At 37.2% G+C, this 15,030-nt stretch overlaps 1 protein-coding gene across 10 annotated transcripts in view; it reads left to right on the forward strand.

Annotated features, from left to right (window-relative positions):
• Nucleotides 1-15,030, forward strand: part of SETDB1 (SET domain bifurcated histone lysine methyltransferase 1) — a 34,955-nt gene that overhangs the window by 5,118 nt on the left and 14,807 nt on the right. For 5 of the 10 annotated variants that reach the window (XM_043576212.1, XM_043576209.1, XM_043576211.1 and 2 more), the window contains 5 exons: nucleotides 11,416-11,450; nucleotides 12,085-12,184; nucleotides 13,249-13,374; nucleotides 13,542-13,743; nucleotides 14,237-14,310. In XM_043576212.1, the coding sequence (XP_043432147.1) occupies nucleotides 11,416-11,450; nucleotides 12,085-12,184; nucleotides 13,249-13,374; nucleotides 13,542-13,743; nucleotides 14,237-14,310 (537 nt within the window). Of the gene's footprint in view, nucleotides 1-4,346; nucleotides 4,365-11,415; nucleotides 11,451-12,084; nucleotides 12,185-13,248; nucleotides 13,419-13,541; nucleotides 13,744-14,236; nucleotides 14,311-15,030 lie in introns of those variants that run through there. The other 5 variants (XM_043576206.1, XM_043576208.1, XM_043576203.1 and 2 more) reach the window with 2 other exon arrangements.

Consider the following 15,030-nt stretch of genomic DNA (forward strand, 5'->3'; position numbering starts at 1 on the left):
ATTCTCTCTCCCTCTCTTTCCCCTCTCTCTGTCTCTCTCAAAATAAATACATAAACTAAAAAGAAAAAAGAGTAGTTTTGTGGAGGACTTTAAAAAAAATTTTTTTTGCATCTATGGTCATGAGGACTATAGGTTTTTAGTTTTATTGTGGTGTGGTTTTTTGACTTTGGTATTAGGGTATTATGGACCTTATAAAGATGAGTTGGGAAATGTTCCCTCCTCTGAATTTGTGTGAAATAGTATTATTTCTTCCTTAAATGTTTGATAAATTCAGCACCGAGACTGTCTTGACCTGGACCTTTCTTTGTGGATGATTTTTTTTTTTTTTGGATAGATTTTTTTTTTTTTTTTATAAGCTTTTTAGTTTGGAATAGTTTTTGTTTTTTGTTTGTTTGTTTTAATTTATTTTTGAGAGAGAAAGAATGTGAGCAGGGGAGGGGCAGAGAGAGGGTGGGAATACAGAATCTGAAGCAGGCTCCAGGCCCTGAGCTGTCAACACAGAGCCTGACATGGGGCTTAAACTGTTGAACCACCAGATTGTGCCTGAGCGGAAGTCAGACACCCAATGGACTGAGCCACCCAGGCGCCACAGTTTGGAATAGTTTTATATTTTTGTGTAAATTGCAAAGATAATGCAGAGAGTTCTGTATACCTTCCACCAGTTTATTCCAATGTTAGTATGTTTTAATGTTTATTTATTTATTTTGAGAGAGAGAGAGAGACAGAGCATGCATATGTGCACAAGTGGGGGAGAGGGAGAGAGAATTCCAAGCAGGCTCTGTGCTGTTACCTCAGAGCCCTACTCGGGACTTGATCTCCCGAACCGCGAGATTATGACCTGAGTCAAAGTCAAGAGTTGGACTGAGCCACCCAGGCACCCCTAATGTTAATATTTTGTTACTGTGATACATTGGCCCAAACTAAAAAACAAACATGGGTGTGTTACTTATCTAAACTCCACGCTTTGGATTTCTGGGCTTTTCCCATTCCAGGTGGGAAGCTTTTTAATTACTAATTAATTTTCTTTACCTGATATGTCTGTTTGTATTTTCTGTTCCTTAAGTCATTTTTGTTAATTTGTATCTTTCTAGGAATTTTTCCATCTCATTTAGTTGTCTAAATTATTGCCATAAAGTTCATACTATTCCCTTATGATTCTTTTGAATTTCTGTAGGTTCTGTAGCAATGTTCCTTTCATTCCTGATATTGGTTATTTGGATCTCTTTTTTTCCCTTGGTTAATCTAGCTGAAAGATTATTGGTTTTTTTGCTCTTTTTCAAGGGACCAGTTTTTGTGTTCATTTGTTTCTTTTTCTCTACCGTTTTCCTGTTTTTTTACACTGATTTCTACTCTGATCTTTATTATTTTCTTCCTTCCATGTACTTGGGTTTGATTTGCTCTTCTTTTTCTAGTTTCTTAAAATGAAAATAGATTATTGATTTGGTTTTAGGTCTTCTTCCTTTCTAATATAAAATTTATGCATTGCTTTACTACATCTCATAAATTTTTTTGTTACATTTTCACTTTATTTTTTTAATATTAAAAATATATATGCTTTTTTTTATATTTTAATTTTTATTTTAGAGAATGTGAGCGTGGGAAAGGGGCAGAAAGAGAGGGAGAGAGAGAGAGAATCCCAAGCAGGTTCCATGCTTAGCACAGAGCCTGACACAGGGCTTGATCCCATGACCCTAGAATCGTGATCTGAGCTGAAATCAAGAGTCAGACACAACCGACTGAGCCACCCACGCACCCCATATTTTCCGTTTCCCTTTAACTTATAATTTTAATTTCCTGTGTGATTTTTCTTTGACCAATGGTTTATCCCAAGTATTTAGGAATTTCCCAGATTTCTTTGTGTTGTGACTTTTTTATTTAATATAATTTTGGTCAGAAAACCTGCTTTGTATTATTTTAATCCTTTTAAATGTATTTAAATGTTTTTTAATGGCCTAGTATATTATCTGTCCTGGAGAATGATCCATGTGTGCTTGCAAACAATTTGTATTCTGCTGCTGTTGATTGGAATATTTTATAAATGTTTTTTAGGTTAAGTTGGCCGATAGTGCTGTTCAAGTCTTCTGTGCCCTTATTGATTTTCTGTCTGGTTATTTTAACAATTACTTGGAAAGGAGTTTTGAAATCTTGAACTAAAATTGTTGACTTGTTTGTCATTTCAGTTCTTTCAGTTTTTGCTTCCTATATTTTGGGACTCTGTTATGTATATGTTTATAGTTACTTTTTTTATTATTATAAGGTATCTCTTTGTGTCTCAAGTGATATCCCTTGTCTTAAAGTCTATTTTGTCAGATATTAATGTGGAATTTCCATTTCTGTTAGGATTACTGTTTGTATATTGTGTCGTTTTCTGTATTTTTACTTAAAATCTTTGTCTTGAATTTAGTGTATTTCTTGCATACAATATATGTATAGTTAGATCTCTTTTTTTTTTTTAATTTTTTTTAACGTATGTGTATTTTTGAGAGAGAGACAGAGCACAAGTGAGGAAGGGACAGAGAGAGTGAGACACAGAATCTGAAGCAGGCTCTAGGCTCTGAGCTGTTAGCACAGAGCCTGATGTGGGGCTCGAACTCACAAACCATGAGATCATGACCTGAACTGAAGTCAGACACTTAACCAACTGAGCCACCCAGGTGCCCCAGATCTTGTCTTTTTTTTAATCCATTCTCACAGTTTCTCCCTTTTTAATTGGTATTGAGTGCATTCACAGTTGATATGAATCCGTATGGGTGGATTTTTATAGGCCATTTTGCATTTTCTCCCCCTATGTCCCATGTCTTTTATATTTGTCTGTTCTTTACTGCTTTCTTTGTGTCAAACAAATATTTCAGTAAGTCATTTTAATTTCTCTGATTTTTTTTGGCTTTTAAAAAAAGTGCTTGCATATTTATCTGGTCATTAACTACTACAAGTTAATACTGACTTAATTCTGGTAAAATATAGCAGCTTTGCACCGGGATAGCTCCATTTTCACTCTCTTCTTGTGTGGTACTGTTGTCAAATATATTGCATCTACGTATGTTTAAAGCCAACAATTTTGTGTTACAGTTATTTTTAAAGATGTTATGGGAAGAAAAGAGAAAAATACATATTTACCCAGATGTTTACATTTCTATTCCTCTTCATTTCTTCCTGTGGATCTGAGTTAGGATCTAGTGTCATCCTTTTCCAGCCAGAAAGATTTCCTTTAATATTTCTTGTAATTCTGAGGTACCTGGGTGGCTCAGCTGTTAAGTGTCCCAACTCTTAAGTGATTAAGTGTCCAACTCTTGATTTTGGCTCAGGTTATTTGTGAGATCGAGCCTCGCGTCAGGCCCTGTACCAACCACACAGAGCCTGCTTGGCATTCTCTCTCTCCCTCTCTCTCTGCCCTTCTCTCTCTCTCTCTCTCTCTCAAAATAAATATTTAAAGCATATTTCTTGTGGTCCTGCTAAAAGTCATTTCATTTATCTGAGATATAGCATTCTTGGTTCACTATTTTCTTTTGGCATTTCGAATATGCCATTCCAGTGCCTTCTGGCCTCAGTTATTTCTGATAGGAAGTTAGATGAATGTGTTGTACCCTGGATGTGAGTCATTTTTGTTTTACTGCTTTTAAGATTTTCTCTTTTGATTTTAGTAGTTTCAGTAGGTTGTGTCTACGTATAATTCTCTCCGTATTCGTCGTATTTGAGATTCATGGAACTTGGATCTGTAGATTCACATTTTTCATCAAATTTAGAAGTGTTTCGGTCATTATTTCTTCATATATTTTTTCTAGCCCTTTCTCCCCTGGCCTTCTGAGCTCATCATTATACATATGGTAGAATGCTTCACATTGTCTTATAAGTCTTTGAGACACTGTTCATTTTTCTTCAACCTTCTTCTCTTTGTGCTTTGGATGGGGCAATTTCTCTATATAGGTATCTATTAGTTTATTTATTCTTCTGCCATTTTAAATTTGCTTTTTTTAGCCCCCCCCTAGTGAATGCAGTAAAACCTTGGATTGTGACTAGTCTGTTCTGTGAGTGTTCTGCAAGACGAGCAAAAATTTCTAATAAATTTTAACTTGATAAGCAGGTAGTGTCTTGGAATACAAGTAGTTCATAACACTGAACATCAGTCACATGATCACAACTCAGCTCTCTCTCTGAGGGATTGTGGGTCATCATCAATGCAATCTCACATTTCTGTGAAATCCTCAAAAGGAGGCATTGGATAGGTTCCTTGTTAAAGTTGCACAAAAAGAAAAAGATTCCATTGAGCCAATAGCAGTGATTCCGTTAGTGACAGTGAAAGTCGTCCTACACAATAACCCTCCTCTCTCTTGTCTTCCTCACACCAGCCACAAAGGTTTTCAAAGGTAAGTGCAGGTTAATTTATTTTTCTTTGTATTTTGTATTTGCTTTATTATTATGTATTATAGTATTGTAATAATTTTTATATGAATTTTTGGGGTTGTGGAATTAATCATCTGAGTTTTCATTATTTCTTACGGGGAAATTTGCTTTGATATACAAGTGCTTTGGATTATAAGGATGTTTCTGGAATGAATTATGCTCAAAAACCAAGGTTTTACTGTATTTCGTTTCAGTTTTTGTAATTTCAACCCTGGAATTTCCATTTGCTTCTTTTTATAGTCAAGTCTTTTGTTTATTAAGTATTAGCCTATTTTCCTTTAAATCTTTGAATGTAATTTCCATGAGCTCTTTGAGCATATTTATAAATCCAATACCTAGGCCCGTATGGCAAGTGAGTTTCCATTGCTAGAGTTTTGTTTCCTGAGTATAGGGCGTACTTTCCTATTTCTTTGAATGTTTCATTATTTTTGTTGTTGAAAGCTGGATACTTTCAAGTTTTTTTTCTTACGATGCCAACTGTGTCTTCTTTGTAGTGTACAGCTGATGTCCCTGCTTGGTTTTTAAATTTGAACTGTATATATTAGCTTGGCTCCTAACCTTTGCTCCCTTTTTTTACATAGTTTAGCCAGTGAGTTTTATAGAAATATAGAGAATGCATTCAGAGTTGCATGTAATCTCAAGTCTCCATTGGGTTTCCTGCATCTTTTCTGTATGTGCATAGTTTAGCAGTCACCCACAGATTCTTATATATGTATTTATGTGTGTGTGTGTGTGTGTGTGTGTATGTATATATATATATGTGTATATAACTTTATATATATTAACTTGGCTCTTAACAATTGCTCCCCCCCTTTTTTTTTTTGCATAGTTTAGCCAGTGAGTTTTACGGAGGTATAGAGAATACATTCAGAGTTGCATTTAGTTCTCAAGTTTCCATGGACTCCTGGGTCTTGTCTGCATTTGCACAGTTTAGCAGTCACTCAAGAATGCATAGAGAATTTATCTAAGCCTGTCCATGGCTCTCTCATTTTCAGGATCTCCTTGTTAAGTTTCTGACTGGTTTGCTGCTCACCCTAAACAAGAGCTGCAAGCTCAGACTAGTAAAGCTGCTCATTGCCATGGCTAGCACCTCAATGGTAAAGCCGTAGTTTGCACTCACCAAACACGGAGTGGAGTGGGGATGGGAGCCGCCCCAGGCAAGCAGGCCACAGACTTCTCGTTCTTACCAGAATTCAAGCAATTTTTCAGAACACTTTGGGTTTTTTTTGTTTTTTAATTTTTTTTTTTCCAACGTTTATTTATTTTTGGGACAGAGAGAGACAGAGCATGAACGGGGGAGGGGCAGAGAGAGAGGGAGACACAGAATCGGAAACAGGCTCCAGGCTCTGAGCCATCAGCCCAGAGCCCGACGCGGGGCTCAAACTCACAGACCGCGAGATCGTGACCTGGCTGAAGTCGGACGCTTAACCGACTACGCCACCCAGGCGCCCCCAGAACAAACACTTTGAATTAATTCTTTGTCTTTGGTCAATTTCCAGTGCCCTGAAATGATTGTTTGTAACTTTTTTTTTCCAGTTTTATAGTTGTTTTCTGCATAGGGGAGTCATCTATATCACTATTTTCATATCACTATTATCAGAAGCGCCATAGTTTTGCCTTTTTTTAACTGTAGAAGTGGAATCATACATAGTGTATACATACATTCTTCAGTCATTTCTTTAACATCTTGCTGATGTGTGATGTTTAACTCAGTAACTACTACAGCATAGTATTCCATCTTGTGAATATGACACAATATATCTATTCTCCTGTCAGTTGCATTTCATTTGTTTTCAATTCAAATAATGCTCTAAATATTCTTATACATGATTCCTAATCCACATATGCAAGAATCTTTCTAAATTTTGGCAGTCTTACTAAATTTTTAGGAGATATATATATATATATATATATATATAGATATATATACACACACATACACACTCTAAGGAGTTGCTAGTTCTTAGGATATGGAAATTTTAACATTACTGGATAAGCAATGGCCAAACAGCTTTCCAAAGTGGTTGTACCAATTTATATTTGTAACTACCAGTGGATGAGAGTGTCCTGTGCTACACATACTTGACAAAACTTGGTATTGTGATTTTTAAATTTTATTTCCCTACTGGTGAACTTGAGAATCTTTTCATGTGTTTGTGAGTCATCTGTAGTTTTTCTTTGAAATGTCTGTTCATGTCTCTTGTTTGCTCACTCAGTGATCATTGCCGTTACTAATCCTATGCAGTTGCGTGTTGCAAATATCACTCCCAGCTTACAGTTTATCTTTATTTGTTATGTTATTTGTTGAAAAACAGGTGTTATACTCTACGATTTTTTTTCATGGTCATTGTGTTTTACATCCTTTCTGCCCTGAGGCTTTATTATAAAGGTCATTTATCTTGCCTTTGAAAGTTTCATAGTTTCACCTGTCACATTTAAGTCTTTAATTCAACTGGAATTTATTTTTTGTGTAGTATTTGAGGTCAAAATCAAATTTTTTTTCCATATGGTTATTAATCAATGTTTCAGCACCACTACTGAAATGAATCCCTTCTTACTGATTTTGCATTGTCTGCTCTATCATAAATTATTTCCAGGGGTGCCTGGGTGGCTCGGTTGGTTAAGCAACCGACTCTTGACTTTGTCTCAGGTCATGATCTCATGGTTCGTGAGTTCAAGCCCCGTGTCGGGCTCTGCGCTAACAGTGTGGGGTCTGCTTGGGATTCTCTGCCTCCTCTCTCTTTCTTTCCCCCACCCTCAAATAAATAAACATTAAAAAATAATTTCCATATGTATTGATTTGTTTCTGGATTTTCTGTTCTTTTTCATTGGTCTGTCATTTTTTTCTTTTTTTTATTATTTTATTGTATTTTTTATTTTATTTTTAATTTTTTCAAATTAACATCCAAATTAGCATATAGTGCAACAATGATTTCAGGAGTAGATTCCTTAGTGCCCCTTACCCATTTAGCCCATCCCCCTCCCACACCCCCTCCAATAACCCTCTGTTTGCTTTCCATATTTATGAGTCTCTTATGTTTTGTTCCCCTCCCTGTTTTTATATTCTTTTTATTTCCCTTCCCTTATGTTCATCTGTTTTATCTCTTAAAGTCCTCATATGAGTGAAGTCATAGGATTTTTGTCTTTCTCTGACTAATTTCCCTTAGCATAACACTCTCCAGTTCCATCCACGTAGTTGCAAATGGCAAGATTCTTTTTGATTGCCGAGTAATACTCCATTGTATGTGTGTGTATCTATCTATGTGTATGTGTGTGTATATATGTATATATGTGTATATATATATATATATAAAACATTTCTTTATCCATTCATCCATCGATGGACATTTGGGCTCTTTCCATACTTTGGCTGTTGTTAATAGTGCTGCTATAAATATGGGGGTGCATGTGTCCCTTCGAAACAGCACACCTGTATCCCGTGGATAAATGCCTAGTAGTGCAATTGCTGGGTCGTAGGGTAGTTCTATTTTTAGTTTTTTTGAGGAACCTCCATACTGTTTTCCAGAGTGGCTACACCAGCTTGCATTCCCAGGTCTGTCATTTTTTCTTATCTCAGTTCTGTATTATGTATAACTGGACTTTATTAGTTTCTATATCTGTTAACTCCAGTCACCTTACTTTGTTGTTCTTCATGTTTGTCTTGGTTCTTTTTTTTTTTTTTCCCAACGTTTATTTATTTTTGGGACAGAGAGAGACAGAGCATGAATGGGGGAGGGGCAGAGAGAGAGGGAGACACAGAATTGGAAACAGGCTCCAGGCTCTGAGCCATCAGCCCAGAGCCTGACGCGGGGCTCGAACTCACGGACCGCGAGATCGTGACCTGGCTGAAGTCGGACGCTTAACCGACTGCGCCACCCAGGCGCCCCTGTCTTGGTTCTTTTTATCTTTTGTGCTTATATATGTATTTGAGAGTCAGCGTGTCATATTCTCCACTCCCTCCCTCCCTGACAAAAAAAAAACACAAAAACCAAAACAAAAACTGTTGACATTATTAAAAGATCAATTTAGGAATAGCTGATAATTTCATGCTATTCAGTTGTTCTACATAAAAATCATTTATTTAGTCCTTAATATTTTTCAGCAAAATTGATGGTTGCACATCAGTATGAATGTGCTTAAACTACTGAACTGTACACTTAAAAATAGTTAAGGTGGTGTATATTTTATGTTATGTGTATTTTACCACAATAAAAAAAGGGATAAAAAGAACCAGATTTATAGGTACTAAGAGGAAATACTTTCCTAGATATTTGAGGTATAAGGATAAAAAGCAACATAAAAACTGATGTTGAAAGTGAGTAAAAGAATAGGGGAAAGAGTACATATTTACATTTATCTTTGGCTGCAACAGAAACTGATAATATTGGTTGTTTCTGAGGAGAGGAACTAGAAGCAGGAGTATGAGGGAAGTGTATTTTTACTGTGTGTCCTTTTAATAATGTTGGAATTTTTTTACCACATGAATACTTTTACTTTTAAGGGGCGCTTAAATACAAAGGCCCTACAAGATTAAGAACTGTCCTTCCTGAAAGAAAGAAATGTAGGATGTGTTTTGAAACCTTTTACAGTTGTGAGAGGTGTAAGATAACAGATCCTTAATCATATACTATATTCACAGCTCTTTGAGGAATGCACAGGGATGTCTGTATTCTCTCTGAGGTTGAGTTCATATCCAACAAATGACTATGTGTTCCAACTTTTAAAACTTAATATATCTTTAGCAGTCTCCTGTTACTAAAGATTCATTATGAACCTCATCTGGAGATGTTACAGTTTATTTATTTTGTTAAGTGGACATTGTTCTTAGAACATTTACATTGCTTTCTATTTTTAATTTTAGTTTTTTCTTTTTTTGCTGCCTTTTTCTCCTAGTTTTATTTAAATATAATTGACATATAACATTGTATTAGTTTAAGGTGTAAAACAGTGATTTGATATATGTGTATATTGTGAAATGATTACCACCATTGCTTTCCATTTTTATCTATTTATTTATTTTAAGTTTATTCATTTTGAGAGAGAGCGCATGCCTGTGTGGGAGCATGGAGGGGGAAGGCAGGCAGAAAGAGGCAAGAGAGAGAATCCCAAGCCGACTCCACACTGTCAGCCCAGAGCCCATGGGGCTCAAACCTGTGAACCGCGAGATCATGGATCATGACCTGAGCTGAAGTCTGGGGTCAGACACTTAAACAACTGAGCCACCTAGGCACCCCTGCTTTCCATTTAAACAGATGTTATAAATCTCTAAATCGGCACTGTCCAATACAGTAGCCACTATACACATGTGACTGTTTAAATTATGCAAAATGTGAAGGGTCTGGTATTTTCCAGAATATACCAAGAACCGTTAGGGTGCCCAGATGGCTCAGTTAGTTAAGTGTCCAGCTCTTGATTTGGACATCAAGTTTGTGGGATCCAGCCTTACATTGGGCTCTGGGCTGACAGCACAGAGCCTGCTTGGGATTCTCTCTCTCTCTCTCTCTCTCTCTCTCTTCAATAATAAAATAAATAAGCTTAAAATAAATAAAATAGACTTTAAAAAATAAACTTAAAAAATAAATAAACTTAAAAAAAACCTGTTAACTCAAGAATGAAAAAAGGCAACCCAGTTAAAAAATGGGCAAGACATTTGAATAGTTATTTCTTCAAATAAGATTCGTAAATGACCAATAAATATATGGAAAGATGCTTGATGTCATTAATCATTAAGGAAATGCAAGTCAGAACCATTTTATACTAATTAAGATGGCTGTAATCAAAGACAGTAACAAGTGTTGATGTGGAGAAACTGGAATCCTCTATATCGCTTGTGGGATTAAAAAATGGTACAGCCACTTTGGAAGTCTTTCAGTTCCTCCAAAGGTTAAACATGGAATTACTGTATGGCCCTGCAGTTCCACTCCTAGCCATATACCCAAGAGAAATGATAACTTGTGCCCATATAAAAATGGCTATAGAAATGTTCAAATCAGCATTGTTCATAATAGCTAAAAAGTGGAGACAACCCAAATGTCCATCAGTTGGTGAATGGATAAACAAAATATGGCATATTCATATAATGGAATATTATTCAGCCGTAAAAAGGAATTTCATGTGATGAGCCACATATATGATTTCGCTCATATGAAATGTCCAGAATAGACAAATCCATAGAGACAGAAAGTAGATTAGTGGTTACTGGCAGTTAGCGAGAAGGTTGAATGGGGAATTACTGCTAATGGGTGTTTTCATCACCCCAGAAAGAAACCTTATACTCATTAGTTGATTTTGTTCCGGGGTGATGAAAATTTTCTGGAATTAGGTGGTAGCGATAGCTGTACAACAACTTTGTGAATATACTAAAAACCACTGAATTAAACATTTATGGTATGTGAATTATATCTGAATTTTTAAAATTTTTAAATAAAATTCAAAATTTACTTTCTCTGTTGGACTAGCTACATTTAATGTGCTTAGTAGCCAAATGTTAGCAGATTTAACAGTACAATATAGAACATTATCACAGCGGAAAGTTCTATTGGACAGCACTACTCAAGAATAAACATACTTTTGCTTCATTCATTGACCACATCTCATTTGTCAGATCATTCAGATAATCCATAAGCAAATTGTTGTTATAAAAATTTAAATATAATGGCACCTGGTTGGCTCATTCAGTAGAGTGTGCAACTCTTGATCTCATGGTCATGAGTTCAAGCCCCACACTGAGCATGGAACCTACTTTAAAAAAGAAAAATAATGCAGTGAAAAACCAAACTCTTGTAAACTACCACCTATCCCAGTACTTTATCCCCAGGTAAGCACTGTCACCTATTTGCTGTGTATCTTTCTGGACCATTTAGTACTTTTAATGTATATGTTTATATATTTAGTTGTCATGTGTTATTAGTAATGCTTCTGTAATAATGTTTTTAAGTAGCTCAGTTTGTTGATTTCTTGGAAATTCTTATGTTGTAAGTCTTTTATGCTCATTTGAGTTTTTCTCATCCATAGGTGATGCTGGGAGCAGAACACCCAAAGACCAGAAGGTGAGTTGGGATGGGGAAGGTAAAGGTGAGAGGTAAGAATATGAAAATGTGAGAAACTTCTGGCCTGACCATTCAGTTGCTTCAGCCATCAACGTAATCAGTCCTGTGGGTTCCAGTCCTTTAGTAAATGTTCTAAGGATGCAAAAGAGGTTACTTAGAAATGCATGCACAAGTGCTATATGAATGTAGAATTTGGTGGCGACCAGCTAGGTGAGATTAACCAAGGAAGGCTCCCTGAAGCTGATCTCTGAACCAGATTTATAAGAAAGGGCAGTTTCGCCTGATAAAGTAACCATGACCTTCCAAATATAGCTCATTTTATTTATTTTTTTTTTTTGAAAGACGAGTTCTTATTCTCAAGTCTAAGCCATGCTATTTTTTTAATTAAAAAGATATTTTGAGAGAGAAGGAGAGAGAGCGCGCACGTGTGCGCGCACGCACACACACACACACACACACACACACAGGTGGGGGAGGGGCAGAGACAAAGGAGAGAGGCAGGGCTCCATCTCAGGAACTGCGAGATCATGTCCTAAGCCAAAATCAGGAGTCCGATGCTTTACCAACTGAGCCACCCAAGTGCCTTTAACCCATGCTATTTTAAAACTTGTTTCCCTCATCATCTTTCTTACAGCTCCGTGAGGCTATGGCTGCCTTAAGAAAGTCAGCTCAAGATGTCCAGAAGTTCATGGATGCTGTCAACAAAAAGAGCAGCTCCCAAGATCTACATAAAGGTTAGGGTCAGGAGGTTCCCCAGTATAGGTGGGGGAGTGAATTCCTACAGAGATTTCATGGATAACTGGCTTTGGTTTAGCATCTCAGAATCCTCCTTCACCTCTTTTGGGTTCTTTAAAATACTTTTTTCTTTTTTCATTTTATTTATTTTAGAGTGTGCAAGCTGGGGAAAGGGGCATAGATGGGCAGAGAGAGAATGTTAAGCGGGATCCATGCTCAGCACAGAGCCTGATGCGGGGGTTGATCCCAGGACCTTGGGATCATGACCTGAGCTGAAATCAGCACTTGGACGCTCAACCAGCTGAGCCTCCCTGGCGCCCCTCTGTTGGGTTCTTTAGACACCAAAGGTTTTCCTTGTCTGCTTAAGTCTTTTGTCTGCTGATTTTCCGATGTGCGTATTATCCAAATACCATTTTAGCTCTGTGGTCAGGACTACTTCTAGATAGAGATTAGAAGAGAGTAACTCAGGGGTGCCTGGGTGGCTCATTCAGTTAAGCGTCCGACTTCAGCTCAGGTCATGATCTCGCAGTTCATAAGTTAAAGCCCTGCATCGGGCTCTGTGCTGACAGCTCAGAGCCTGGAGCCTGCTTCAGATTCTGTTTCTCCCTCTCTGTCTCTGTCCCTCCCCCGCTCACACTCTGTCTCTCTGTCTCTCTCTCAAAAATAAATAAAAACTTAAAAAAAAAGCAACTCAAACTTTTGTAAAGAGGTCTGAAGAAAGCTTTGTTGAATGGGGCTGTTATTAGATCCCCTGCAGAAAAATGTTTTGTAAATGCTACTTAGCATTTAATGAGTATAATTAATATTGTTAATAAAGAGCTAGAGACACTTGATGTGAGATGTTCTCGTTAATGTGAATTTCAATTTTTGCAAGTTTTTCCTATTGGCATAAATAGTTGAGTCATCTGTAGTTTTTTGTGTCTGCCTGAGAGAGCCCCAGAAGTGATAAGGATCATTGATTACCCCCTTTTCCGTGGTTACTATATTATACCCTCTTTATTTTTCCATTCACGTTCCCAGTCTATGCCATATCTCTTTAGAACAACTTTGCTCTATTCCATAGGAACCTTGAGTCAGATGTCTGGAGAACTGAGCAAAGATGGTGACCTAATAGTCAGCATGCGCATCCTGGGCAAGAAGAGAACTAAGACATGGCACAAAGGCACCCTTATTGCCATCCAGACGGTCGGTATGTTCAAGCTAGAAGAAGAGCTAATGAAAGGCAACCTGCAGGTCTCCATTGCCGATCATTTCTTTTCCCCACAGCCTTGCCTTTTGTCTCCCATGTAGTAGTCCTATTTACATGGAAACCAATGGTTTTTAAAATTTTTTTGTGTATCTTTTCTTTTTACTCAGGACCAGGAAAGAAGTACAAGGTGAAATTTGACAACAAAGGGAAGAGTCTACTGTCAGGGAACCATATTGCCTATGATTACCACCCTCCTGCTGACAAGCTGTTTGTGGGCAGTCGAGTGGTGGCCAAGTACAAGGATGGGAATCAGGTCTGGCTCTATGCTGGCATTGTAGCTGAGACACCAAACGTCAAAAACAAGCTCAGGTACCTGGACAGAGGATTGTAAAGAGAGTGAAGTCCAGTAGAGTGACTATTCGATCATAGATCTCACAATTAGCTTTTGTGTTTAGTCCCCAGTGGCCAGAAACCCTTGCTCTTTCTATGCCACAGGAGTCATGTGGGTGATTCTTCCTTCTTTTTTTCTTTTTTTTCTCAAGGAGAAAACTTGGAGGAAAACTAGGAGAGGCATCAAGATTGTTAGGATAATAGGAAGGAAGGGGAGACTAAATGGTTGTAGCAGAATACGAACCTGGTAGTGGAACAAGAATAAATAACTGTTGGAAAAGTGGAGATAAGTTGGTTAGATTGAGAGGCTTCCTAACCCTTGGAAGGAACGATAATGGGAAGAAAGTAGTAGACTGGAACATCTTCACAAGAGTGTGTCCTATTTGTGATCAAGAGTGGAAACTATGATTTCTGTACGTCGTGCTAAAAAATATCAGAACCCCTGATCTTTCTACCATCACCTTCCTTACAGGTTTCTCATTTTCTTTGATGATGGGTACGCTTCCTATGTCACACAATCTGAACTGTATCCCATTTGCCGGCCACGTGAGTGTCCCTCCCTTCTTTCTGAGTTCCATCCATTTCCATCTCTACCTTGTATTTCTTAAGATAATCAGTTGAAAAGCCCTGATATTTTTGGTGCTTCTGTCTCAAAGAGTATAAGTTTGATTAATATCCTTTGGGAGATCTGTTCTATTTGTCCATCTCTAGTGCTGCTGGGGCCTTTATAGCCAAAGAGTGGCACACTAAGAGATCATGACGGACTTTCAGTGGATGCTCGTATTGTAGCATGTTTTCGTTTCATTTCTAAATGGGATAAGTGTTACTTCTTTCCTAGTCTTATGCTTCATCTAACATTTGTATATATCTGTATAAATCTGCTTTCTGTAGAAGCTGTGTTAGATGGAAGCTTCATGCTGTCCTCTACACTCGTGTCTCTGGCTTGGGAACAGACTGTTACAGAGCACTTATTTTTAATTACAGAAGAGTCAACTAACACTGCTGTGTTTCCGCATAACATGGCAGTAAATGCATTCAGGGTCCATAGAAGTAGCCTGATAGAATGAGAAGGAAGGACGAATATTTTTTTTTATCAATTTCATGATGCCGCCTGAGCTTTTTTTTTTATTTACCTCTAGACTTATATAAAGTTAGCAAGAATTTCCACTTGAATTTTCCTTTTTTTTTTTAAGTTTTTATTTATTTTTTTTTTAATTTTTTTTTTTTCAACATTTATTTATTTTTGGGACAGAGAGAGACAGAGCA

This window comes from Prionailurus bengalensis, chromosome C1 (assembly GCF_016509475.1).
Source record: "Prionailurus bengalensis isolate Pbe53 chromosome C1, Fcat_Pben_1.1_paternal_pri, whole genome shotgun sequence".
Taxonomy (NCBI): domain Eukaryota; kingdom Metazoa; phylum Chordata; class Mammalia; order Carnivora; family Felidae; genus Prionailurus; species Prionailurus bengalensis.